This window comes from Talaromyces amestolkiae, assembly GCF_001896365.1.
Source record: "Talaromyces amestolkiae strain CIB chromosome Unknown scaffold7.1, whole genome shotgun sequence".
Taxonomy (NCBI): domain Eukaryota; kingdom Fungi; phylum Ascomycota; class Eurotiomycetes; order Eurotiales; family Trichocomaceae; genus Talaromyces; species Talaromyces amestolkiae.
In genome coordinates this window covers 659,919-685,554 of record NW_024468043.1, presented here as the reverse complement: position 1 = coordinate 685,554, position 25,636 = coordinate 659,919, and the positions used below count along the sequence as shown (strand labels likewise).

General features: G+C 47.4%; 7 protein-coding genes across 7 annotated transcripts; 2 read left to right on the top strand and 5 right to left on the bottom strand.

Annotated features, from left to right (window-relative positions):
• Positions 1-1,013: 1,013 nt before the first annotated feature.
• On the bottom strand, positions 1,014-3,718 carry BHQ10_004286 (uncharacterized protein; the record flags this gene model as incomplete). The annotated part of the gene is made up of 4 exons (XM_040876635.1): positions 1,014-1,246; positions 1,299-3,057; positions 3,123-3,606; positions 3,684-3,718. The coding sequence occupies 4 exons, from the start codon at positions 3,716-3,718 to the stop codon at positions 1,014-1,016; spliced, it is 2,511 nt and encodes an 836-aa protein (XP_040732790.1).
• A 643-nt stretch (positions 3,719-4,361) lies between these two features.
• Positions 4,362-9,443, bottom strand: BHQ10_004285 (uncharacterized protein; the record flags this gene model as incomplete). Its single annotated transcript, XM_040876634.1, has 3 exons — positions 4,362-5,002; positions 5,054-6,658; positions 7,175-9,443. The coding sequence occupies 3 exons, from the start codon at positions 9,441-9,443 to the stop codon at positions 4,362-4,364; spliced, it is 4,515 nt and encodes a 1,504-aa protein (XP_040732789.1).
• A 349-nt stretch (positions 9,444-9,792) lies between these two features.
• BHQ10_004284 (uncharacterized protein) lies at positions 9,793-12,283 on the top strand (the record flags this gene model as incomplete). The annotated part of the gene is made up of 2 exons (XM_040876633.1): positions 9,793-11,020; positions 11,073-12,283. The coding sequence occupies 2 exons, from the start codon at positions 9,793-9,795 to the stop codon at positions 12,281-12,283; spliced, it is 2,439 nt and encodes an 812-aa protein (XP_040732788.1).
• A 330-nt stretch (positions 12,284-12,613) lies between these two features.
• On the bottom strand, positions 12,614-15,931 carry BHQ10_004283 (uncharacterized protein; the record flags this gene model as incomplete). Its single annotated transcript, XM_040876632.1, has 1 exon — positions 12,614-15,931. One exon carries the CDS (start codon positions 15,929-15,931, stop codon positions 12,614-12,616), a length of 3,318 nt encoding a protein of 1,105 aa, XP_040732787.1.
• Positions 15,932-16,356: 425 nt separating this feature from the next.
• On the top strand, positions 16,357-20,717 carry BHQ10_004282 (uncharacterized protein; the record flags this gene model as incomplete). The annotated part of the gene is made up of 3 exons (XM_040876631.1): positions 16,357-16,755; positions 16,814-18,769; positions 19,047-20,717. 3 exons carry the CDS (start codon positions 16,357-16,359, stop codon positions 20,715-20,717), a joined length of 4,026 nt encoding a protein of 1,341 aa, XP_040732786.1.
• A 441-nt stretch (positions 20,718-21,158) lies between these two features.
• Positions 21,159-21,884, bottom strand: BHQ10_004281 (uncharacterized protein; the record flags this gene model as incomplete). Its single annotated transcript, XM_040876630.1, has 2 exons — positions 21,159-21,776; positions 21,840-21,884. The coding sequence occupies 2 exons, from the start codon at positions 21,882-21,884 to the stop codon at positions 21,159-21,161; spliced, it is 663 nt and encodes a 220-aa protein (XP_040732785.1).
• Positions 21,885-23,696: 1,812 nt separating this feature from the next.
• BHQ10_004280 (uncharacterized protein) lies at positions 23,697-25,139 on the bottom strand (the record flags this gene model as incomplete). The annotated part of the gene is made up of 2 exons (XM_040876629.1): positions 23,697-23,854; positions 23,912-25,139. The coding sequence occupies 2 exons, from the start codon at positions 25,137-25,139 to the stop codon at positions 23,697-23,699; spliced, it is 1,386 nt and encodes a 461-aa protein (XP_040732784.1).
• Between the last annotated feature and the right edge of the window lie 497 nt (positions 25,140-25,636).

The following is a 25,636-nucleotide window of genomic DNA, read 5'->3' as shown; positions in this document are numbered from 1 at the left end:
AAAGGAGCCATGTCATTGGAGAAGGCTTTGATCAGGGTTGTTGATAACAGACGTAGTGTCGTACTTCCATGCACGGTTTCCTTGTAAGTGCGCCACTTAGCCCTAACTTTCTGAATCGAATTTGTTGGAGTGATCGGCTAATCAGCGGACGTGTTGGAGATAAGACGTGACATACATGAATCAGTATGATGTCAATAAAAATCGCACAGAAGGCTACGATGGATATCACAACATCACAGTAATCTTACCTCCGAGATGCTACAGGTTAAAACACAAGTAAATAACCCTGAACAGGGCGTCCGGTATTTATTGTCGTTTTATCAATGTCAATGTTTTATTCATGATACAGTCAATAAAGCTTGGTCGAGTCAATCTGTGATAGCTTGAAGATTGGCTGATAACGTCAAATTTCCTAATTGGGCAATTTTGTGGCGCTTTCCTTTTTTCGGAAGTTGAGTTTGGGGGTAACTTCCTTGGGTCATTGATCGCTATATGATATCTCATGCGCCTCCCAACTCACATAAAATTTGTGATATCTGCTTGCGATCCAAGCTATGATTGTGTCGTTGCAAATTCGAAGACACGGTCTCATAAATCATACGTGTCTCAAAGTTATCTAAGCTCTTGCATAGATGAGATTAGGTGTTTTACTGGAACCGCTTCATACAAGAAAATTAAAGAATCGGCGATGTGGCCTAAATAGCCCAGTGGTGTGAGTCTTCCACGACAAATAGAGATGATACTTACAGGGATAAATCAAATCGATCCTAGATATGAGTAAGTGAGATGTGTTGAATGCGACAGGAGAGCGTCGTATGATAGACTCTACCTAGGTAGTCGTATTTATCTACTGTTTCTTATAGATAGGCATTAATCATACGAATACATGTTCTCGCTCGGAACATGTCTGAAATTCAATGTGACGCGTCATCAACACACAACCATGAACGTACACCAAAAACACAACCCTTGGAACAATACAGAAGAAGACTGAATTCAAACTAACAGAGTGACTAATCAACGATCATGGCGACGCTTACGTCCTTGACCCTGCCCTTGCCCCTCTCCACGTCCCCGGGGGCCTGGTCCTTCATGTCCTTGCCATCCACGATGCGGTTCCTCATCAGAATCTGGATGGTGCGGTCCCTGGCGCTCATGACGTCCCTCCCAATCATGGCGAGGACCTCCATGCTCAGCACCTTGCCATTCTCCATGTCCACGACGACCCATTCCGTGGAATCCTGGGCTACCGCCACGACGATGACCTTGTCTATCGTGCTGGGGGCCATCTACCTCACCCTCTGGCTCATCACCGTCACCGCCCTCGCTAATATCAGGGCTATCTTGTTCATCTACGCTGGGCTCATGCTGAGGTCCGCTGAAGTCTGGCTCCCCAGCTTCTTGTTCCTCAAGCTCAGGTTCCTTAGGAATAGAACCCTGAATTGGGCTTGCGGGCTGCTCGACTGGTGCATGTGTTTCTGGTGCTGGACCCTGTGCAGATGCAGGAGCGGCTGCTGGCGAGGGTGCGCGCAAGTCAGGTTCGCCCGGATTTTCGGGCCCGCTTTGAGGGTTGGCCGCTGAGGTTGGGACCGGCGTATTGACAGGTTCTGATTGTACAGGAGTCGGAGCTTGAATAGTCGCGGCTGGATCTGCAGGGGCTGGATCCACAGGGTCTAACTTGATAGGTACCGACTGATGGGGGGTCACTGAGGGAGAAACGTCAAGGCCCGGAGCTTTGATGGGTCCTGGTATAGGAGTTTCGACGGACGCCGGGACTGTTGGAGGTTTGCTGGGTGCTTCTGGAGTAGAAACATCAAGACCGGGAGCTCTGACGGGCTCTGCAGTTTTGGAGGCAGGCTTTGGTTGAGGGATTTCAGTCGGTGCTGAAGTTCTCGTAGTATCAGATACGACTGGCCGAGAAGCTTCAGGACCAGTAGTTCTAACAGGTTCCTTAGTTCCTTGAGTGACAGGCTTTGGCTCAGGAATGACAATCGGAGTAGGAGGCTTTGATGTCTCTACAGGTTTTGGCAACTTTTCAGGTTGACTAGGTCCTACAGACCCACCTGGGGCAGTACCTGTTGGGACAATTGGTTGAGGTTGGATAGGCAAGCCACGGAAAGTTTCACCACCAGGAACAACCTGAGGAGGAATATATTTGCCGTGAGTAGTTGAAGGTCTTCCAGAAACTGGATCAGGTACAACTGTGTCACACACATCCCAATCATTCTGACGGAACCAACCACCCACCACTCGAATATTCTGCAAAGTGCTCCAGTGGGTTCGGGCATGTTCCTGCACAGAAACGACGGCTGCACGTGCTTCCTTCTCACGGGTACTCGCTTCTGCAAGTTGGCCCTTGAGCACCCCAATATCTTCCTCATGGTGAGCGATGTCCCGCTGTAAGACTCTGATATTTTCTTCAAGCCCAGCATTAGTGCCCTTCAGGGTTCGAACTTCGCCTTTACTTTCATTCAGTTGCGCAACCGCTTCGTCTCGAGCAGTCTCTGCTCGCGAGAGTCTCTTGGTTAAGGAGTCGACCTTATCTTCAGCCACGATCAAGGCCGCTTCGGCAGCTGCGAGGGCAGTAGTCAGACTGTCAATTGTCTCCTGCTTAGATGTAATGACCTGCTGCAGCTTGAAAATAGTACTTTCGCGCTCCTCTATCTTACGCAAGTCCTCGTCGTTCAAATCGTCCAATTTCTTCTGTAAATCATGGAGGTGGTCCTCATTCAATTCATACTTTGTCGTCAGCTCGTTGAGCATCCGAGTCAGGCTCTCGTTAGCATTTATCAGTGTCTCTTTGTCATGGCTCAATTGCCACCGTTCCTGATCCAGTTGACTATTTTGTTCCTTGAGCTCGACAATTCGCTTGTCAACAGCTGCCTTATCTAGCTCGAGGACCTTAATTTCGCTGGATAACGTGTCGTTTTTCTGGCGCATGTTCTCGACAGTCTTGTTGACCGCTTTCAGCTGGTTTTGCAAATCCGTGATCTCTTTGGTCAGCGTGATCTTTTCGTTGTCGGCGTTACGGAGTCTTGCTTTGTATCCGGTGATATCCTAGAACAATCAGACACTAGTCAGCAAGAAAGCCAACTTAAAGCGCTACTACTTGGCCGTCGTACCTGTTCTCCACGCAACGCTATCCATCCTAGATGCTCCACGAAGGAATCTGTCCAAGCAACCAGATCCCGCATTTCTTTAGGAAATGGCAAGGGGCCATCAGGTTCTGGGAAACGAGAGGGACGCTCATGTTTCTGGCATGGAAATGTTCGATCTTCCCAAGCGCCACTTCCAACTCCCTCGATTATACCACGCAATGCACCAGTAGGCTTGACACCTCTAACCGCACCATTTTCCTCGAGTATGCCATTCGTAAGTTCCTCCTTCACACCATTGGTATAGATACCCGTCGCCGTCGAGCTAGATGCGTTATCCACCTCAGTGGTACTTGTACTGGTTCTTGACATCTGTTCCGTTATTGAAATGGATCCATCGAGGCCGGATTGATTGTTTCGTCGAAATAGATTACCCAGCTTCGACTTGATTCTTGCGCCGTTGATTTCTTCGCCGTTGAATTTCACGTCGAGGTCAATCTGATTCACGGTACTATTTGTATATGAGTAAGTTCTCGTTCTGTAGGTATAGGAAGCCGGGTTGAGTTAGGGTTGCTGTTATTCACTTACTCTCGCAGAGAGACGGGCGCTTCAACGGTAGCCATTTTGGACAATTAGTTAGAACAATAGCAGAAATTGACTCATAGATGGGTATTCCTAATCAGCTGAGGAGACAGTGCTCTATATATTATGCGAATCTATTTGTATACGCTCGTCAACTTTTACTCATTAGGGCTTGCGGGTAAATTACATACGAATATACGAATACCATGAAATACTCTCGTTTCATACATACGTGTATCAACGGTAAGGCCCGCCCCGCTTCCATGTCAGGGTATGCTGAAAAAGACAAACTAAATTCTAGCTTAGCTGTCTTAGCAAAGCCACCTCCGGGCTCTAGACCCAACAGTGTTCGCAGCTCGGCTGGTGGAGTTCGTGGGCGATACGGCTGTGGCTTAACGTTCTCCTCTTTCTTAACTTACTAAAGCTAGCTTCGCCTGATATTGCTGAAGAATCTGATGACAAGTATGGGGAAGAGCAAGAAACGGCTATAGTCATTCTATAGTAGCAAGAAAACGGGGCACTGCTCGCTTGAAAACACCAAAGGTTTGCCAACTACTGCTATAGCAACGACATTAAGTACCGCTATTGCCCTACTAACCGAATATCCCAAACCCTGTACTCTGAATCTGTTGTAGTAAACGAAGGCGAATGACTCTGTAGTTCAAACTAATCACAATAGTCACATCAGACTAGTACCTGAGGCGGTTGCAGGTAGTACTCTTCCATGTGATCAATGTACCGCATTGGCGGTTTTGCGAGAGCTTCCAACTCCGCCCAACCTGAATTCGGTTGCATGCCCGGAGCATGTGCCGCTCCAAAGGCGAGCTGGTCCGCCACCTCAAGTGCGAAAACACGGAGTATCTTGCCTAGATCGACTGAGCGCTGCGTCGTATCCTTCCACGCGTCCTTGGCTGAAGTGAAAGCGTCGTCGGGTGGAGTTGCTCTCTTTGGTTGCTCAGTTGTAGGTGGACTGTCCTTGACTTTTTGTTCAGCTGATGTCTCATGGGCCTGAGAGGTCTGGCCAGAATTGTTGTTGGAGGAGTCAGCTGAAACCGAAGGTATCGTTGCCGAGTCTGTGGCAGTTGGTGTTGTGACTGGATCCGTGTGCAATGTCTTGTCTAATTTCAGAAGCGAATAGACGTACGGCTTTTCGGAGAGATGGAGATCACCGTCAATTTCGCATGATTTTCCAAAGAATTCAGAATCCAATTGAGGCAATTTGTCCCCGGACCGTATTGCATCCGGTGCGACCAGACGGACTCCCATAGTATGTGAAATTGTCTTGGGTGTGTTACCCACCAGCAGAGCTTGCTCAGAGACATTGTCTTACCACGTTGTTAGAAAAATATGCAATTCTGTGAATATAGAAATCTTACAGTTTCCCCAGATAGATGTCGGTACGTCTTTTACAATAGGCTGTAGCGAAAAAGCAGATTCCGGCAGAGGTTCGATTATGAAATCGATTCTCGAATCCATTTTAGTGTCGGTCAATTGCATTGGACGGTTGTAGATAGCAATGTCGTTTTTCAGATCCTGAATGCCAGGATAAGTCGCGCGGTTGATGGGTATGCGAGAGTAGACCCCTATTTGCAGACTGCCACCGCGGACCAGGGAGATGGGTTCCTTTTTTTTTATACCATCATCCTTTTCAGTCATAGACGGGATCAATCCGCTTTCGATTGTCATTATATGGTTGGAATTCCCAGGCGTTCCCTTTGATAACATATCCCAGAATGCTTGCAGTGTTATGGGGTCAACATGTGGTTGCGATGATCCAAATGACACATCAAAACTCATCACCCAGAAACTGAAATGGGCCACMCCCGCCATTGGAGGACCATGAATATCCAGATCGGCTGCCAGTTCAATACTAAACTTTTTAGTGATAAACCATACCTTTAACTCATAAGAGACTCCTGCCATTATACCAACCGAGGCCTGGTAGTGAAAGGGCTCAAAATTTACTAAAAAGTCTGCATGTGCATCGAAGTGCGCTGAAAGCGACCCCATAGAGAACAAGGCTTGCAGGGTACCTCCGGCCATAATAGCAGCTGGAGTAATAGCATAATATGCTCCACCAGTGATGCTGATGTGAGAATCAAAGATCCAAGAAATTCCTACTCGCGGAGGATTTGGATAATGAGAAGGCCGGGCAAATGCTGGGTGGAAACCACCGACACTGAAGACCAGATCGCCTCCATGTCCAGAATCCTCAGACCAAACGCATAAGGCGAAGCCGCCAGTTGGGTGGCATGCATGGCTCAGAACGAATGACTGAGGGTTGATCTGGCCCTGGACGATGAGTGTTCCGTGGCCGAGATCTAACGTTGCAACAACGCCGAAGTCAATGAGAGCAAAAGCATCTTCCGCTGACTTGGCACTTTGGGGCACCATTGCGGTGGCATCCGCTAATATAGCCAGAACTGGGTCGCCTTGTGACAGCTGCAATGATACCACAGCGCTCACATCAATTACCTCAAAGATACGCAGCTTCAACCCTGCTGCCAGCCAAAGTGCATCTGTTTGAGATTTTATTGTATCTCCGGAAGTAAATGACTGTAGCGTTGTGAGAGGGTCTGAAGTGTCGGAATTCATCATGGATAAGAAAGGGAACTGTGATACAGCCGAGACATCAGGGAGTGTAACAAATGAGTTATATCCGAAGCCCCCAGAAATCCCGCGAACTTCCCCAAATTCAAAGTGCATCAATGGTCCAGTCATGGCTCCAAACACAAAGAATGATTTGAATGGCTTTTGTGGAGGATCGGGTGTCACCTCGCTATACGCGCCCACGGCGGCAAACGTATACTTTGATAGCCCGATGACAACTCCACCAGCAAAGGTATTGGCGTTTGCGGTCTTCTGATGTAAGAAGAGACCTGAGATATGAACTGGGCTGCGGTCGTACGAAACAGCGAGACCATCGAGCGAGAATGTGGGCGTGATATTGTCCAAATGAGGCAATTTTGCATTGGTTAGATCTAAATGTAAAGCGAACCCAGTAAGAGCCATCTCTATAGGTCCAAGCTTTATCGTGGCATTTAGATGAATGGTTAGAACATGGCCAGTCATTTGCAAGCCCGCATTTGTGATTGATAGGCTATTCTGTGATTTTTTGATTGGAGCCATCTCCGACTGGGGGCCAACTTCTGGTCTTTCATCATTGACCTGTGTAGATGAGCTAGTTGTTGCCACAGCATGAGTAGATTCTCCTCCCTTTTCTGTGACGGCTGAGGGTTCTAAAGTCTTTTGTGGGCTCTGGCCAAAAACATGGTCTATCACGACTGTCGGTTTCCCATCTTGATTCATCGATATCATGAAATGTAGCCCCTTTTTGAGCGCGATAGGATTTTGTTTTGGATCTTTACTTAGTTTGACTTGAAGGGAATCTTCATCATCATCAAATAAAGTTGTGTTTATAAGTTTCAACTCGTCCCATGATAAGTCAAACTTGCTCCACACAAAGCTCACTTGGTCAAAAGGTTGCGGTACCTTACCTACCAGTGGTATATCAGGTACGTCCGGAAAGGCATGTAATGATAGTCTGAGTAGTCTCTTAGGCAGATCTTTGTCATCACCGGGAATTTGCACAAAGTCGAAATGAACAGACTTGAGACGCACAGAAAATAGGAATATGGGACCTGCCTCTGATTTCATGATATGGAGAGTGATGCCATCATCTTCCAGATCATCCAATGGAACCTCCACATTGTTGACGTACGCTGGTAATAGGCTTTCGGCATCGTCGCCCATCATGTCTTCAATCAGATCTTTTATCGTGGTCTTCTCACCGGCGGCCTTCGAAGGTTCTGCATTCAATTTGGCAACAAGTCCCCAGGATCCATCACTAGTGTGTTGAAAGTAGACTGACAGGAGCAATCCACCAATAACAAGGTACCCGGATACTGACAGCTGACTGGGATCAGGTCCACCCCATGCGTAGTCAACAAAAAGACCTGGTACATAGACATTGGGCATCATGCTGATAATATTATCTCGAACGCTTTGGGGAAGTAAAGAATGTAGGTTGGCCGATCGGACGTTTTTTGCGCTAGCAGATACCGTCCATTTGGAATTTTCGTAATCAACACCAACATTAAACAGGCAAGGGTCAATATCGACGAACGATTCCGGTGCATATAAGCTCATACCGGCTTTGAGGGACAACACGGCTGACTTTGGCTGGCCCAATGTGTAATGGAAAGAGATAGAAAACATGGTATCCTCGTCAAAAGGTAGTCCGGGTGAGTCATCTGGAGTGGACTGTGAATTTAGATTAATCGTAAAATCAATATCCGTTGTAGACAAGGTCACTTCAAGGAGGGTGATCTCATCTGGAATCCAATGTGGCAGCTTGCCAGGTGAAAAACCCGGGTACAATTTTGTCAAGTTGAGCACGCTTTGTGCGTTGGAGGACATTGGCTGAATGATGGAATGGCCCTCATCTATAGGATTCAGGCGGCGATCTATGGGCATTTTTTCGGTGTTTCGGTGCTCCGGAGCCGGTACAGGCCAAAATTTACCAGAAAGCTTGATATTGTTACTTCTGGGCGACCATTGGAAACTGAACAGAAAAGCCGACTGCTTGCCCTCATCTACACCAAAGGGTGTATCTACTTCAAGCAATAGGGATACGCCGACTAGCGTATCCTTTGAAATTGTCATGGCAAATTCACGCCAATGAATGTCGAAATCGCTATTACCCTCATGCGTCAAGTGAGCTATGAGACGGCTCTTCACCTCATCCAACCCAGTCTTCAACCCCACTGCTTGTAGTTCTTTTTCCAGATGTTCCCCCATAACAAGAACCATGTCTTCAAAAGAGACTTTACATTCGTTGTGAATTTTGAATGTTGTGCCATTGAGGGAGAGCAAGATATAGAAATCAAGCTTGACGTCTTGAAAAGAAGATTTTAGATCCTTGTCAACTTCAAACACAATCTGACTGGCTAGAAAAAGCTCTCCTTCAATTTCTGGCTTGTCACGCAGAAGGCTAAAATGCGCTGTTTTTCGAAAACTTAGAACTAAGTCTTGCAAGGCGTGGGCTGGCAGGAATTTAATCAAATCCTTGGGAAGTTCGCTAGTATCGAGTTCGAATTCGAGTCGCAATACAGTGCGCCTTTGTACAGGAAACACCCACAGTCCATTTCTAGCGGGCGTAATTGATGTTGAAGAAGACGTCGTGGAAGTTGCTGGTTCGGCGGTCCGAAGACGTAAATGGATGGCATCGAGCAACGTCATGGCCCAGGCTGAAATATGAATACCACTTAATTCAATTACGCTACCAAATGGCACTGGCTGAGCCGTGGCTGTACTTTGGACAGCGAAGAGAAGACCAGCTTCATGGTCAAACACGTCAAGGCCAGTCTGATCTCCATCCCAACTACCGAATTGCCGATGCACCGTATCTCTTACTGTTGAGAAATCGAGCGAAAGTACCGCTAACCCATTGCTCGGCGCAGGGTGCACTAAATTGCAACCCAAGGATATGACTCGCAAGGTGTTTCCCTCCTGTATAGACCCGGTGAGTTTCAACTCCGTAGTGTTGATGAATTCTGACAACCACGACGATGTTACGTCTGTTGTCGCAAGGAGAACCGTGAAGGGTGTTCCTACACTGATAGTCCCTAAAGGTTGGCTCAGTTCCCAGGCCTGCGATGGCCATACAGCAGCCACATAATTGCTCCCGGGGCTACTGGCAGCGAGAGGGATCTCATCAGCGGTCGGGGGACTGTTGCTTGGTCGAATTCGTACCGCGGATGCCATTCTCTCGTCTCTCCGCTCTTTCGTTGTCTGATCAAGGCACACATAGTCTCCGAAGGGCGAAATATAGATATAGCTGACATTGAACCATTTCGGGAAAAATGGTACGCAGCAAATTGTCGATCATTACGACGGTTACTCCGTCGTGGGTAGTGGAGCTGAATGGTTTTTCTGAAGCTTTTACAAGCGACGGTAACGTACGGTAATCCACTAATGGTACTAGTGGATACAGACTGGTTACAGTATCGATACGTAGCCCTGAAGAGCTTCTAGAGCGTGTTATTTATGTAGTTGTGCTAACCCGTCGCTTGCAGGTGAACAACAAAAAAGGGCAGACAGAGCGCGGGAAAAAATGGCCACGACAAATGTTCCTACTCCCCAGGAATGCTGCCTCGGTCGCTATGTCGTTGAAAGTTTTCAGATCCCCGTTCCTGGAGGCGACTGCTCAATCCATCTGTTGTTAGAAGACAGCCCAGAGAGTAACTCAGACTACTGGCAAGAAAGGCTTCATGTGAAGCACACTTACGAGACTATTCGAAAAGTAGCTGGTCCAGAGCCCCGTGGGAAAGTGGTCAGCGCCGTGTTGGTTGACGGCGGCCATGATGGAGGCACGAAATTTTCTGGCGAACACGCAGCAGATGCCATCAAAGTTGCACTGGAAGAGCTAGAAAAGACATTTGGCACCCCAATTAAATTCACATCTTGGGTGGTAACGCATTGGGACCGAGATCATTACTCCGGTTCCCTAAGGATGATCATCGATGACTTGCAGCAAAGGTTTGACATGGATCTTCCTTTGCAATCAAAGTACATGATTTATCAGGGCACTACGTGTCTAACCACTCTATACTGCCCATTTTTTGGTTATGGAACCTGGAACAAGACAATCAAAGGGAAACCCAAAGGTCGGCATTGGATGCTGAGAAAAAATTTGGACGATCGTGACGATCCAAATCTTGTGGATTTTCTGCTTCTCAAGAAAAAGGATGACAATACTTGGTACCGCGATTTGAAAAGATTTACAAAAAATCAAAGCAGCCAATATATTTACGATTGGATTCCACGTATTTGCCGCGTGTGCGAGGGGTACGAGAACCTGGCCGGTGTGGATTTTTTCTCCCCCTTTCCATCTAACCCCAATGAAAGACTATTCGCAGCAAATATACACAATCAGGATATAACATTCCAACAACTGCTGGACCTGCTAAGTGAAATGGACAATCCTCAACCGCGTTTCCTATGTGTCGGTGCTGAGGGTTATGTCATGGGTTCACGTAAGAATACCCAGAATGTCACAAAGCCAAGCGCGGCAACTCTGGAAAATTTCATCTCGATAATGTCGTTGATCGTTTGGCCTGCACATGAAACAAACAACGATCAAGCCCGCGTTTCCTACTTTGGTGGTGGTGATAGTTTTCAAGGAAGCGAGTCTAGGCTATCGGCATGGTTGGGTAACACACATGTGTGTGTGGTCAAGGCCTCGCATCATGGCTCACACAGCTCAACGCCGTCAGCAATGTTGGAAAATATGAAGCCCAGCAAAGTTATTATATCGGCGGGATATGAATATGGTCACCCAAGTGAGACTCATCCTATCACTTTCATTTGCAAAATAAGGGCTAACAGATATAGATTGGACTATAATTGCCCTTCTCTATGCCTTTTGGTGGCAAATGGAGGATGCAAGGAAGAGGGATCCAAATAACAGCCAGAGGTTTGATGAGAAAGTTGCATACACTCTGCGACATCCTTATTACCTCGATATCAATGACTACTGTCATCATGGAACGTTGAAGCTTAGCAAGGTTGCTCTGAACATGTCACATAACCTTCCGAAAAGCAAATTGGTCAAGTTGGATCCCGATAAGAATTGGAATTTGAACTTGAACAAGCAGATCACCGATAAATTCGGAGGTCAATACGTAAAAGGAGGGTTCTTGAACTGGCATCTCCTGACGACATTTGCGTTCTGTCAAAGCTACACCACGACACATGCAACACAAGCATTCATGAAGTCCTACCCATTCGGACTCCAGACTTACAAGATGAGAGTTAAAGCCGAGGATATCAAGGTTTTACTTCACATTACCGTTCTTCGCGAATTTTGGGAGGCTATCTCCCCCGTTGATCAGAATTGGTCTCGTAGTGGTCCGAGGAAGGCCATCTTCATTTGGACGCGTCATTCAGACAACCCCAAGATGGACGGCCGCGTGAGCCTTGTACAAGACTGGGTACAGATTTGTGGAGGTCAAAACCCCCAATCTGCTTTTCCTGAGGTCAACGGCGACGTCACGAACAACAGTACAAATGACTCAGGGCAACTGCAAAAGCTCCGGCCCAGAATCACTCCCCAGACAACCAAGCCGTCCGCACGACAATTAACGAAGACTTATGATGATGGCGGCGATCTTGATACCGACTTTTCTGAATTAAGCAAGAAAAGTGATAAGCTTTTCGCTGTATCTTTCGATGATCCGAACTCTGATCCGAAGTCTGGTCGAGAGGAAATGGTGGCAAACGGCCTAAACGCCTGGGGTTACTCTGCTGACTTCGACAACGAGTACATAATCCCTGATTTTATTACCAACGAGTCTGTCAACGGGTATATAAGGCAAATAGAAGTTCGAAAGCCCATATCTGTTTCCCGAGACGGGAAAAAAGCTGCACGGTACACGAAAGTGAGTACGGCGTTCGCTTTCTTTATGGAAGATACTTCATTTGAGGAAATACCGCAGAACGTGGGGTTAAAAGGATTGGTGAATAAGCGGCCAGGTCTTCGGAAGAAAGATTCTTTTGAAATAACCAAGAAGAAATGGCATGGTTCCTTAGACAAGAACGACTAGTATGCCGTGCAACCATGCCTTCACTGTTGAAATTGTAAAACCAATGCATTGGCCTCGAGAGTTTGAAAATTTAGAATTTTTCCTATGGCAAGGCCTTTGATATTAGAACGCACGTTCTCTTAAATTGTTACTACCTTGTTATGTACTTGATAGGTAGACACTAGGCGACTCGATTGTTCAGCTATCACATGTGCATCTTATAGCTTATTTACACATTTTTCCTTTCTTTTCAAGGATATATGGAGTGATAAATAGCGAAATAGTAATAGAGCAGTCCTCTAATTACCGAATTGAGGACTCATTTCTCATAGTCATAAAACTTTGCATACATCACTTCCATTCGCACATTTGCTTCGTAACTCCCACCACCGTCCTCACAGTTCCAGCAGTATCATAAACATTCGGAGTATCATCTGTCGCGCGGAAATAATGCTCTTCTACCAATAGCGGTATCCTTTCGCACGGCAAAGAGTTCAATTCCATCTCATGCAGTACGAAACTCAATTGTGGATGGCGGATGAGATGTAATGGTCTCTCCCGACGACTTCCGTCAGCATTCTGCTTTGGAGCCGCTGATACAGTAATGGCAAGCCACTTTTGATCATGATGGTCAGAGTCTCCCGCTGCTGTCCAAGTGCCGTCTAGGTTGAGGCGATGGCGTTTTCCGGTGACTTGTGCTGCCTTCAGGATCCAGTATCGCCCGGGACCAACCATTTGCATTCGCGGCCGAGTCTGCAAAGGTTGCAGAAGGTTGGTGTTGACCCGACCGACTGGTATGTAGACTGTCAGGGATTGGAGATAGATATCCTGTCGCACATCTGGAATGGCATTGATAGAGAAGATTATATCGAGCGTGATGCGTCCACCCGCAGGAAAATGACGTCGAGAATGAAGAAGTCTTGGATAGCACACTTTAGTCAATTGAGAAGTAGTAAGATGGAGCAGGTTGTTATATGACGGATCATTTCTGGCGGTCGTGACCACTGCTTGGCCGAGCAGCTCGTGATTGAAGCCTTGTGCCGGTGGTAGGAGCTCGGCATTGATACTTGAAGGCTCCGGGATGAATTGGGGGGCATTCAACAGACCTCTCTTGGAGTCCGCATTATCGCCGGGTTGTGCGACCATCAAATCGTCTGAAGATCCATGTAATGTGCGTCTCTGTCCCCCGGGCTGTGCGTCCTTGTTCCCTTCTCTTGCGGGATACGCCAAGCGCAACATCAGTAGCTCATCGTTCAATTGTAGGCCCATGTAAGCCGACGAATCCTCCTTCGTATTTGGATCTCGAGTCTCTGCCATCACCGCCTCATTGACTTTCTTACATACATCTATAAATGTCTCCACATCAAGACAACGCGTTTCCCAATTGTAAATGCTTTTAAGCTTCAGAGGAAGCAGTGGATGCTTACATTTCTGTCCTTCAGTTGTATGTTTGCATTTGAATTCGGCGTCACCTCCATTGCTCGTCCAGTTGGCCTTATTGATAACCCCTTCTTTCTGTTTGTCGGCCTCTGCTTGGCCGAAAAGTTTGAACGAAAGAGATAGCATAGTATCGTCTAGCTCATCACCAATTGAAAACCGTTGATGGTGGAATGGCTGTGAAATAACAAGTGCGGCGTCATCATCGACCTCTGGTGTGTCCTGTTGATAGTAGATCAAGGTGTCCGCTGCCAAGGTGACAAATGTAGCTGGTTTTTCTGGGTTTTGAGAAGCACCGCCTTCTTTCGAAAGAGCCCGCGCGATGCGCAGATTCGGAAAGGCCTCGACAACCTTACTGCGCATCACCAGGCCCCATCGTGGCCGCCACGATAGATCCGTGGTTGAAGCCTTCTCTTGCGCTCCCGAAAGGTAGTGGTTGATACTGAGGCGAATCTCCCGTTTTACTGGATCATTTTTAAGAGTAGAGTGATTGGCAATGCTAAAGGCACCATCAATGAGGGCATCGGTCCAGTTTTCGTCCACGTAGAATGTTCGAAGGGCTTCCATGGGCAGAACTGCCGGATCCGGGAAAAGATAGACGTATGGAATGTCCTGAAGTGCAAGCTTCTTCTTCACCCACTGTAACACAAGAAGCCAGTCTGTTGATGCGCATGGCTTTTCGTCGCTTGACCTTTCGGAAAGAAGTTGCTGAGCTGCCATTTGAGTCAAGTTTTTCCTTACATCGGTTTGAAGTGCATTGATAAGAACTGCTTCACCCGCTGGCGGATCTCTTTTGTTTGTTTCGCTGGCTCTATCTACGACCATGTTCGCCCATCGATAGACGCCATTGTAGAGCTGCTCACTGGGTCCTTGCGTACCATCCCGAGCCCTACCTAGTTCCTGGAAGGTATTCTTTGATTTCTGGCTACCTCCATTTACCGCCATTGCACTTATGTCGGTGCGGAGTCGTAACATGGCAGCTGTAAAACCTTTATCTGCAATGGCCAGGTTGCGTCCCAGCTCCCATGCAATACTGTAACTCAGATCAATAACCCCAGCCTGTGGATCAAGTATCTGGAGGCTTCTTCCACTGACAGTAGGCTCACAGCGTCCCGGTGTGACATATCGGGGCGTTAAGGGGCCACGGTAGAGTCCCATAGTCGCTTCTCCACTCAAAGTTCGATGGCGTATCCAAGTGTATCCATGGCGTAATCGCTCAGTAAGCCAGGCAACTGATGGATCTGTCGCTGGTTGAAAGTTGGCAATTAAAGAATCAGGCCGGCGCAATGACTGTTTTGTTTCATTCAACTTTTGCATCACCTCGTGGTAGTTTGTGTGGTCAGCAGGGGCAACACGATATGTCCAAGAATACAATGACACCAGCGCTATCTGCTGGTCAGTTGCCTTAAGTGGCACTTGCTTTAAATTATCAGAAATCCCGTCAAGTGATAGCAGATGCACAAAAACTGTCTGTGGCTCCTTCACGTCAACCGGGCCTGTCCGATGGGAGAACACTACACTGAAGGGATGATTTCCCGGAGTAGTTGATTCAGCAGCATGTGAACTTCCCTCCACACTCACAATTCGAACGTGCGAGAAGTACTGGAAGCGATCCAAGTTGACGAGTGCTGCATCGTTGTCTTGATGGCTAATTAGCGTCTGGAAGCGCTCTTTGCTCAACAGGATGTACGAGACACTACTCGCGTCTTCAGTGGATCTAGTGTTCTCTACGTTCGGGCACCGAAAAGAGTTTTGTGCCTGGTCAGCCTGTGCCAGGCGACCTACAGTACTGATCACGGCTCTTGTCGAAGAACTTTGGACCTTTTCTGTCGATCCGGGCAGTTGTGCTACCTGCAACTCTTCGTTTGTAAAAACCATCAATGCCATCCATGGAGGACGGGCATATTCTTTCTTCTTTTCTTCTGGTTGATCTTTGACACCCACACGTTCCCATGGTAATTGGGGGTCGTTGAGAATGATATGAGGCAGCACTCGAGGCTGTTCAGCCACCCCGTCGACAGGGTAGATAGAGTGAATATCTTCTGCAGGGAGAGTGAATCGTGGCGCATCGACAGAAAACTTCATACAAGACTCTTTTGTAAGGGTTTGACTCCTACCGCTCACGGTTTGCTTGACTTTCAAAGTATATGGCTTTCCAGTTGCTGGTAGCCCGGGCGTGAAGAAGGAGTGCAGCTCCATAACGTCGGTTTCTGCAGCGTCCGATGAAGCCATAGTATTTGCCTGCTATAAATTAGGATAGGTCTTTGCTAAGTGATTTTTGTCTCTTCGAAAAAGAAACCAAGAGGGACACGAAGGGTCAACTGGTATATTTCGGGCGATGGTAGGGAGTGTATGAATCGGTTTTGTCACGACAATACCTACCATACATTACCATACCAAAACGCACCGAGTCCGCCGACCCACCAGAACTTGTCTCGTGAGCTTCCACTTTTCATCAACAGATGCTGCACTGAAGCAATAGTTTCATTGACTAAGTTAGCGCAATTCAGCTCGTGAGGATTCCGCCACTGACCTAAACCCATAGTTGGTCACGATAGCCGAGTTCTTGAAGAATCATTTTCTACGAGATGACTTAATAGGGGCTGTCACTGCGATACGATCGCAAGCATGACAGTAGTAGATGAGACCTGCGCAACATGGCTCATCAACAACCCCCTCTCGCGGTGTGCATCCCATTGAGCGTGGATGCCTTCATCCTTAATGAGCATGTCGTCAACAGTGGCAAGGCAGTTATTGCTCCATTCTCACTGCCTGACTATGGCGGTCTGGAGCCTGGAGATCGTCTTCAACATGATGTGATTCCACATCTGAACCTACGCTCAGCCACTGTCGCGAAGACCAATGATCGTTTATCTGATCTCGACTCGGGTGAATCTCGTCGTGACCGTTTGGGCGTCTATCTACATTGGACTATCCCCAAACCGTTTCGCACAGGTCTCGCAGCATCAGAATCGGCTAGTGATTCATACCTGAAAGAGCGCACAAAGAAAGGCCTCCCGAAAGAGAAGAGAGAAACCACGACGGGGTCGACGGAGGTGAGACTGATTTTCCTGGTCCATAATGACTATCCAGAAGGGCTGACAGTTGCTGTAGTTTGTCGCCGTACCTGACCGATGGATTGTGATTCGACGCATACACACGTCCACTCCAGCACAAGCAACGTATGCCCAATTCTCGGCTTTTGTTATAGAAAGCAATCGGGTGCGCCGCCTCGATCGTGAAGAGTTCGCCGTTCTCGACCTTGATACCGAGGCTGCGCCATTCGTGGACCACCAGGGTACCACCAATGCTCAGCATGGAGTATTCCTCGGCGCGAAGTATCACCTAGAAGATTGGCAAGGTGTTTGGGACCCAGCTGCTGTAGATCCTCAGAGTTTTCATATTCCTCTGACGATTGCCGACTCGGCCAACCCGCTGTTTACCGACTTTCAGCATCACTGCATGAATGTGTTTGCCATGCATGACGATCTGACTTATTATTCCGTGGAAAATAATACTATGTGCACACTAGAAAGTGCCGATATATCGTATCTTGTTCTTGGTTATCATGGACTTGAGCAACATGATCCTCTGGCCAACGGGGAAGTGTCAAGTAATAGCGCGTTACTTTCAACTCATGGCATGAAGTTAAGGTCAGAGGAGCAAGTGGATTGGCTTAAAAGTCAGCCAAAGGATAGTCGTATCCGTTCTCTCTGTCATGGGAGAGCTGACCATGTAGTATGGTCGTTGAAGCAAGCTCCTAGGAAAATMCCTGCCGATGAAGTTGCAGAGCATTTTGCTCGCCTTCATCCAGTTGCGGTGGGGACTGACCTTCTAGATGCTTTAACAGCTTCGTATCTGTCACCGGCAGACCCGAAAAAGGCGGATGCCAAACTGGCAGCTGCGTTCAAGCACCTTGAAATCTTAGCTGCCAACCCCAGTGACGATGGGTCCGATTCGAGTCAGGGAGCGCAACAGAAAGCCAGCCACTACAGACCAGCGCATGGAGGACATACCTGGAAGCTAAAGAAAGTCTCCAATACAAAGAAGACTGCCGACAGCATGTCTTCCATATCATCATCATCCTCACAGCCTACTGTCACGCAAGCGAAACCCACGTCTCCAAAATCAACGACCAATCCAAAGACAAGCCCATCTGCCCAAATAGCTACAAAGCTTGACAGCGACAATAAGCCACCAGCCGAAACGCTTCAGATGCTGCACGATCTCAACTCTACCCAGAAACTTCTGGATTCAGCCACCAGACACTATCATCTTCTACAACACCTGCTTTTCTGTGAATGGTGGAAAGCCCGCGCGGCTGGTTACGGAGATTCCAATGCTTCCACAAGTGACGAACTTGATGACGGATTCCACAGCATGCGATCGTGGTACAAAACTCATTTGAACGAAACTCGCAGCCGGTTGCGCAGAATACTGGGTGACCTCATGAAACTTAATCGGGGTGATGGAAAGTCTGGTATTTTGGTGACACTAGCCGCACATATAGGAGAATTGAGAAAGCACGGCCCTCGCACAATTCAGGCGCCCGCAGCACGGTTTTTTAGTACAAGAGACCCGACTATACTCTTATCGGAAATGGAGTCTTCCTGGCCGGATGACTTCACGGCCGATAACATCACTGTGCAACTGAATACCGAACTTTCGGATTCGAGGAAGCAAGTACCCCAGAATGATGAAGCGTGGCAAATATTTCAAGGAAAGTTAACCACCCTCCCTTCCTGGGTCCATGGATGCGTTGATGATTTGAGGCACGATTGGCTGCGCCTCGAGGTGGAAAAAGGCACCACTGCGTCTGCTGAACGAAACAACGCCCAATCTGCTCAGGCATGGTTCCCTCTTTTCATTGAATGGGAGGCAGATTACTTTCATATTCCTATTGAGCACTGGAAGCTCCAAGAGACCGGTAATGGTACAGTGAAATATGGCATTAAACGGGATGCAAAGATCACAGGCGACCCAAAGATAACCACGTCTCGTCGCGGATTAAGTGGACGAAGTGCAATCTTCCCCGAGGGCCAAAGGTCACTCAGCACTTTAGTCGATCAGGTCATTCGACGATCCAGTCCAGACAACCTAAAAGATATATTAGGTGATCAAGGAGAAAAGGACATCCGTGACGCTGTGGCTAGCCTCGATAGTACTTTGTCAGCAGAGTTAGAGGGAATAGGTGATCACCTGTTGACGCTTGTTCGTGGTACACACGCGACGGCAAGTCCAGCGGAGAGTGATCAAATTTCTTCCTGGCTTTCAATCCTTTTCCCCTACTTATCGTCTAATGATCGAGCAGTGGTGGTTAATTCACTTGTGACTGGTGTTGGTGCAGATGTCACCCCCTACACGAGCCTGTTGCCTGTTCAAGGGTGTTTCCCGCAGCAAAGATGGGCAGCTATTTCGACCCGTCACACACGGTCAAGTCCGATTCACCAAGCTCAATATTGTTGACAAGTTCGGTCAGGTCGTCTGTGCATTTGATCCACGGCCTGGACAGCCCTTTCGTCCAATATATCCCAGTGTTAGCGAGGATATGGCCTGTCAACGCAGCCATCTTGCTGGGCGAGTATTTGCGAATACCGCACTTCCAGAACCAGAAGGTCGGAGTCAGTTTTTCCAGCTCGGACCGCGAGTTAACCAAAATATAAGATTCAATGCTACCTTCGTTGTGCAAGAATACGGAAAACAAGAGGCTGGACAAAAAAGCGATGCGCCTTCAAAGACGAACGGATCCTGGCGATCACTCTTAGAATGGGAAAATCCCATCTGGGGCTGGGTCGTTTGTAATTTCCAGGATGATAGTCTACAGGTCTTTCAAGGTGACGGAACTCTCTGCGGCGAGATTCTTGTCGGTTCTCCGACGAACAAAGGCTTGTGGTTGAACCCCGATGCAGATAGCACGCACGCCGTGCCAACTGTATCCAATCCAGAACTCGCTGCGTTTATGGAGAGACTTTCATCTTCAAATGAATTTCTTCACAAAGTGTGGAACATGGTAGTCGACGCGAACGAGCATATTCACCATGCCCCAAGCACATTGGCTGATTTCCTGCCAGCATTGATAGGACGACCACTTGCGCTTGTCTCTATGGGATGGTCGTTAGAATTAGCCACAATGCCAATGGTGGATCAATCTGATTCTAGAACTCAACAAGACATGGGCATTTTTGACTATAAGTTCGACCTGAAACTTGGAGACCAGATGAGCTTACATGATGGATTGGTTGCTTACTTTCTTGAAGACGGAGAGGCCTCTGATAAGGGATCTAGCTTCACTTTTAATGAGGTTCATACAACCTATGGTCTTAATGGAGTGAAAAGAGGACTACGGAGACGAAAGGGTGTAGTATCGCCGTCACAGACCACCTTGACGGGGAATGTTGCTGAAACTGCAAACCTACCGTCCTCCGCTTCCTCCACTTCCTCCGTCATCAACACCCCATCTTCTGGATCTACTGTTTCCGAAGCCAAACCTGTCTCACAAGTTGTGCGAGCAGAAAACATACCATTCACACCTTATTGGATTGACCCAATGCAGTATGGTTCGGCCAAGATAGAAGAATTTGCCGCCGAACATCACCGGAAACTCCGCATATTCGGCGCTCTGGTCGATCCTTTCCAAAGTATCAACGGATTTTCAGGGATCTTGCCAACAACCTCCCTAAGCATACCACCTTGGGCTTTGGATAGTGCTTTGAAGAAGATGGAGACGTTTATCCGTGTAGGTCCTTTGTTGATTCCAAGTGATCTGCCCACGAGCACTCCTCCAGACTTGACGTCTACGGAAATCAAACCTACATCTTTGAGCGTTGCGTCTCCTACTGCAACACTCCCGATCGACGCCCCGGCAGAAGGCAGCTGGACGTGGATTCAACCTGTGCAAGCTGATGCTACTGATTTTGTCAACCAAAAGTTCAAACTCGTACCAACGTCAAAACAGTTTATTGTCCCTGATGGACCGAAGACGGCAGTGGAAGGGTTTTTACGGTTGATAAGCGAGTGATCAATCGTCCAGAGACTACATCATTTGGTAATGATTATTAAGTCCCAAAGAATGCCAATCATTTATAAAAGTCTGCGCGTATTACACTGGCAAACACAGCCACCAAGAAAAAGTCCTCTGAAACGTTTCAGGTCATAGATTAAGATAAAAGATAGATTGTCATCCTACAATCGATCCCGTCTCATACGGTCAACTCATCTATCTATATCTGACGAGTCTCGGGGTAATAGGAATGCTGAAACTCTCACCATTAGTTGGTTAATATTTAGTATACCAGAATAAACCCGTGCAGCGAGTTTTCCAAAAGTAAACATGAGATAATGTTAGAAACATTCAAGCAATAACCTCAAAACCATCCCTCAATAGATAATCCCACGATATACACAACTAATTGAAGATCATACAGCCATAACTTCAAGGACCAGAAGAGCTATGTAGATTCTACTGCGCGTTCTTGATGGCACTAAAAACTCTCAAAAACTGCTCCGGATCCTCCGCACCCTCAACAGCATATTGTCCCTGAATCAAAAAATGCGGCACCCCCTGAATCCAATTTGCTCTTGCCTCATCAGCTTCCTTATCCACCTCCGCACGCCCAGCATCCGAATCCAACCACCCCTTCACCTCCTTCTCCGACAACCCTGCGCCTGAGTCCAACGCAGCTTGCAACAAGACCTTCTTATCCGTCACATTTTCCTCTTTCTCGAAATAACTCTTGAACAACGCTTTTGCGACGAGGGTCTGTTTCTCTCCTCCATACTGTTGTCCCACCTGATACAAAAGTCGATGCGAATCCTTCGACGAACCCGTGTTCCCTCCAAATGCAAAATTGATCCCTTCCGGAGCGCCCACTGCGCGAAGTCGGGCCATTAGACCTTGCACAGGCCCTGGTCCACCGAAGCGCGACTCGTATAATTGGAGTTTATTGACGCCGGGGTAAGGCGCTGCGTTGGGGTTGAGGTAGAATGTGCGCCATTTTAGGTCGAACGTGTCGCCGGGATGAAGTTTGGTGTGTTCTTTGATGGCGCGTTCGAGGCGGGATACGCCTACGTAGCACCACTGTAATTATAAGATCAGTTGTGTCCTTTGCGAAAAATTTACTAGCGCGTGAAGGGGTCGTACCGGGCACACAGTGTCCGAAGTGATATCGATAGTAAAATTTGTCATTGTTCTGGCGAAATGAATAAGTTGGGAGCTTTGAATGGTAAGTAGTCTTGTCGTCGGCCTTTTGCCAGAATAAGGCAGCATCAAGTCGCTTTGGTACCGGCTGGAAATGTTTGTAATTCTAATTCAAAGGTCCAGGGCGTTGTTTCTGCGAGGGGGTTATGTACGGAGTTAAAAGTAGATGCTCTTTGTCTCCGACGGAGTGGGATGATTATTAATACATCGGTCCGAATGGAAGGGCTCGGATCGATGATGACAGCAAGAGGACAAGGGTTTGGAATGTTTCTGCAAGGATTCGAGACCGATATCGGATGAGCACTTTTGAGGAGAACGGAATTTTCGATATACAATACTATTTCTGGGGAGACGAAACATCATGATCTGGGGTCTCGAATTAGCGCGCATTAATATTGTGAGGCTTAGGGTTGAGGTGGACCAAAGAGACTCCACCTCCATATCAAATGCTCCATCGCCTTGCCGCAACAGGAGCATCGTGCCACAACTGTCGAATATATCGTGCTTGAAGGCTCATATAATCGATACCCTGGGTTTGCTCTATTCTCCCATGGAAGACGCCACGATGCTGCTTCGTGCTATTCTATAGGAGGAAACAGGTGGCTTACTAACTACAGCCGTGCAGGGTTTGTTTGATCGGATGTGACATCTAACAAATGGAGAAACATAGCCACTGATATTCAAGACTAATAGCGACTCAGGATTGCATGCTATTACTTAGTACTTTGCAGATCAGTCATGTAAGTGCAGGCGTGACTCGTCCTAATCGGGTAGTTGGGCGTACTGCGAAGGTATCTGTATAGCTAACTGGACATACTTTTCACTAGGTTCTTCATAGAAGGGATGATGTCTGGGGTTAATTCAAAGGCAATGTTGATCAATAAGTCTACGTCAATCTCGAAGACATGAAATTGTCTAGTCAACAATGATTTCACCGTTGAACATGGAAACCGTAGTAACCCTGAGATGTGTCGCCGTCTGAGGCTCTCAGGATATTGCTAATATAAATCAGCCGGTAGTAATAAACATATTAACCGTTAAAAAATAGAAATGAGTAGAAGAAGGCTCCAATGATCACGCTTTCCTTGCGTCGTTGATGATTTTGGCCAGGTAAATTAATGTCGTGGTTGTTGACAAGAGCCCAGGCTTTGTTCCCATCGCCCACAATCTGCCTATAAAATAATCAAGCATGGGACAAAACCTCTCCGAAGTTACAATGGTGGTAGTGATAGTCATTAATATCGACCGACGTCAATGGTAGTACACGGAGATACAGACATTTGATATGATCAAGAGTACTCTTCTTCCCTTGAAGGATCGCGTCAAAACGTGATCCTCATCTTGCATTTGTCGTTGGCGACAATCTCGTTCTTTTTTTTTCTATTCACAAGCTCTTCTATATACCAAAGGATATTCACATACCTATCACCTCGCGATTTCCTGCGTTCAACTGCCAGCCACGGGTATCGCCGGCTATGTTTGGACTGTGCAGCAATGCATCCCATACCTCAGGTTCATTCCGAGTTATTTCAGTTTCAATTACACCAGTATGTACAAAATATGTCAACAAGCCTTCTCACACTATTCAACCTGCAGGGTCCCCGTCCCCTTAAATATCGCAAGCTTAGAACTTCGATAACTCGTCCCTCCAGAACGAGCAGTCAAAGCGTCTGAATGCTACATACGGTTCAAAACCACCCGGCAAATTACATACACTACAGAGTAAAGAACGAGAAGCAACATGGATATTTGAGATTAAGCGTTTGCACTCAACGCCACACAACGCACGATTTGCAGTGGTCAACTACGAGGCCGTCTCTTTGATACAGATGTAAATTGAAGAACCAACTTGCGCCCTTTGGGAGGAGCAATATAATTATCCTCTTGTTCAATCCCCTCGTCATCCACAATGGAAGTGGTGAAATTGGTGTAGATTGCGGCAACGACAAGTTTAATCACTAATAGATGTTGAATTAGTGCTCTCCCACAGCTCTTCGGAGGGCTGGTTGACGTACCTTGCAGAGCCAAGTTATTCCCTAAACACATCCTCCCACCACTACCAAAGGCCCAGAACATGCGTTTCATTGCCTCAGAATTGCCTCTATCTGGATTGAGCCAGCGTTCGGGGAGCCATTCATCTGGATTAGGATAGACATCCGCTATACGATGCAGAGAAAACGCAGAGCTGCTGACAATTGTGCCGCCTGGAATATTTGTATAACCTCCAATGGTTACCGACTGAGAGGAGGAGGGAACAACACGAGGTTGTGGACCCGGAACTGGTGTATGTAGCCGTAGCGTTTCTCGGATTATGGAGTCTAGAAGAGGCAGACTATTCAAGGACTGTGCAGATGGTAGTGCACCTTCTGTCTCCTTCTCTTTCTGTCTCTCTGGTGATGTGTTTCTCAGAGTCGGCGAAAGGCCTAAGAGTTCCGCTCGGAGATGTGCTTGAAGGGCGGGGCGTTGCGATAACTCCCACAACGTGTAGGTGAATGTGATTCCTGATGTTTCATGTCCAGCAATAAGATGATCAAGCATTTCCGAAGCTAGTACGAGCCTTTTTCTTTCCCAACGCTCGTGATTATTCTCCAGACAGCGATATAATTGTGCATACACCACTGGCTGAGTTTCTTGATCGTTTCTTGCTCTTTTCTCATTCAGATCATAACTGACTTTATCGCATAGTGCAAGACACCATTGCTCAAACTCGCCAAAACTACGTTCCTTGGGATGCGAAACTTTGAATCTCTCGTACATGTCAAGCCAATGTTCTCGCTTGGCGACGTCGTGGATAAAGTCCGTCCCATACTTCGAGCCAAATAGATATGCCGAAGTGAAATCCTGGCCAAGCCCTTGTAATAAAGGGAGTACATTGATCGCCTCCCGGCTCTGTGCTAATTTGGTCAAAAGGGGTAGAAATCGATCTGCGACGATAATAGACGAGACTCTCTGTAGGTCTGGTGAGTTTTGCAGATACGACTTGGAGTAGACGTTGCTGAGCATGCGCTTCTGGATGGAATGCGGCTTGTGTTCCTGGGTGCTGACCAGATTGTCGGTGCCAAAGTTGACAAAGATATCCCTGTACCATGAGGTTTTCTCAAAGCCGCCGGTGTAGACGGTTCGCAGGCCATCGATAGAGTTCACACTGAGCTCGTGGGGACCCAGGCGTACCACAGGGCCGTATCGCTGGTGAAGGGAATAGATCGTTTTTATCTCGTTCCCTGTCTTGCGCTTATGCGACATCCACAGGGATGTGATTGGGGATGTAAGGTGGGCATTCGGGACTTTAGAGAGTGGCGAGAAGAAATATGGATAAATAAAGTATTGATAGATTAGCCCAACGACTAGAATGATTATAGCAATTGAAATTGACGATGATAACATCTTGCCGGTGTTTTGGATGCTCCTATGTAACAAAGCAGCACTTTCAAATCAAGTGGAGGGGTTCGGGGTTCCTATCGTATCTATCTTTGATGTCTCCGACTGGATACTTTCGTCCCTCATGGATATGAAGGGCGCTAATGCAGGATCAGGCCCTATTTCCCACTTATTCCTACCAATTCCTATCTGTTCGGTGTTTCTGAGACTAGGCATATCCTGGCCAAACCGATTTTCCGAAACTGTTCCCTGCATTTCCGGCTTGCCGAATACAGAATAAAGGATACAAGGATACGGATTTGTGGCTTTTTCACATAATATGAGTCTTGCATTGGCCGATTCTAGACTCACGACGAATTCGT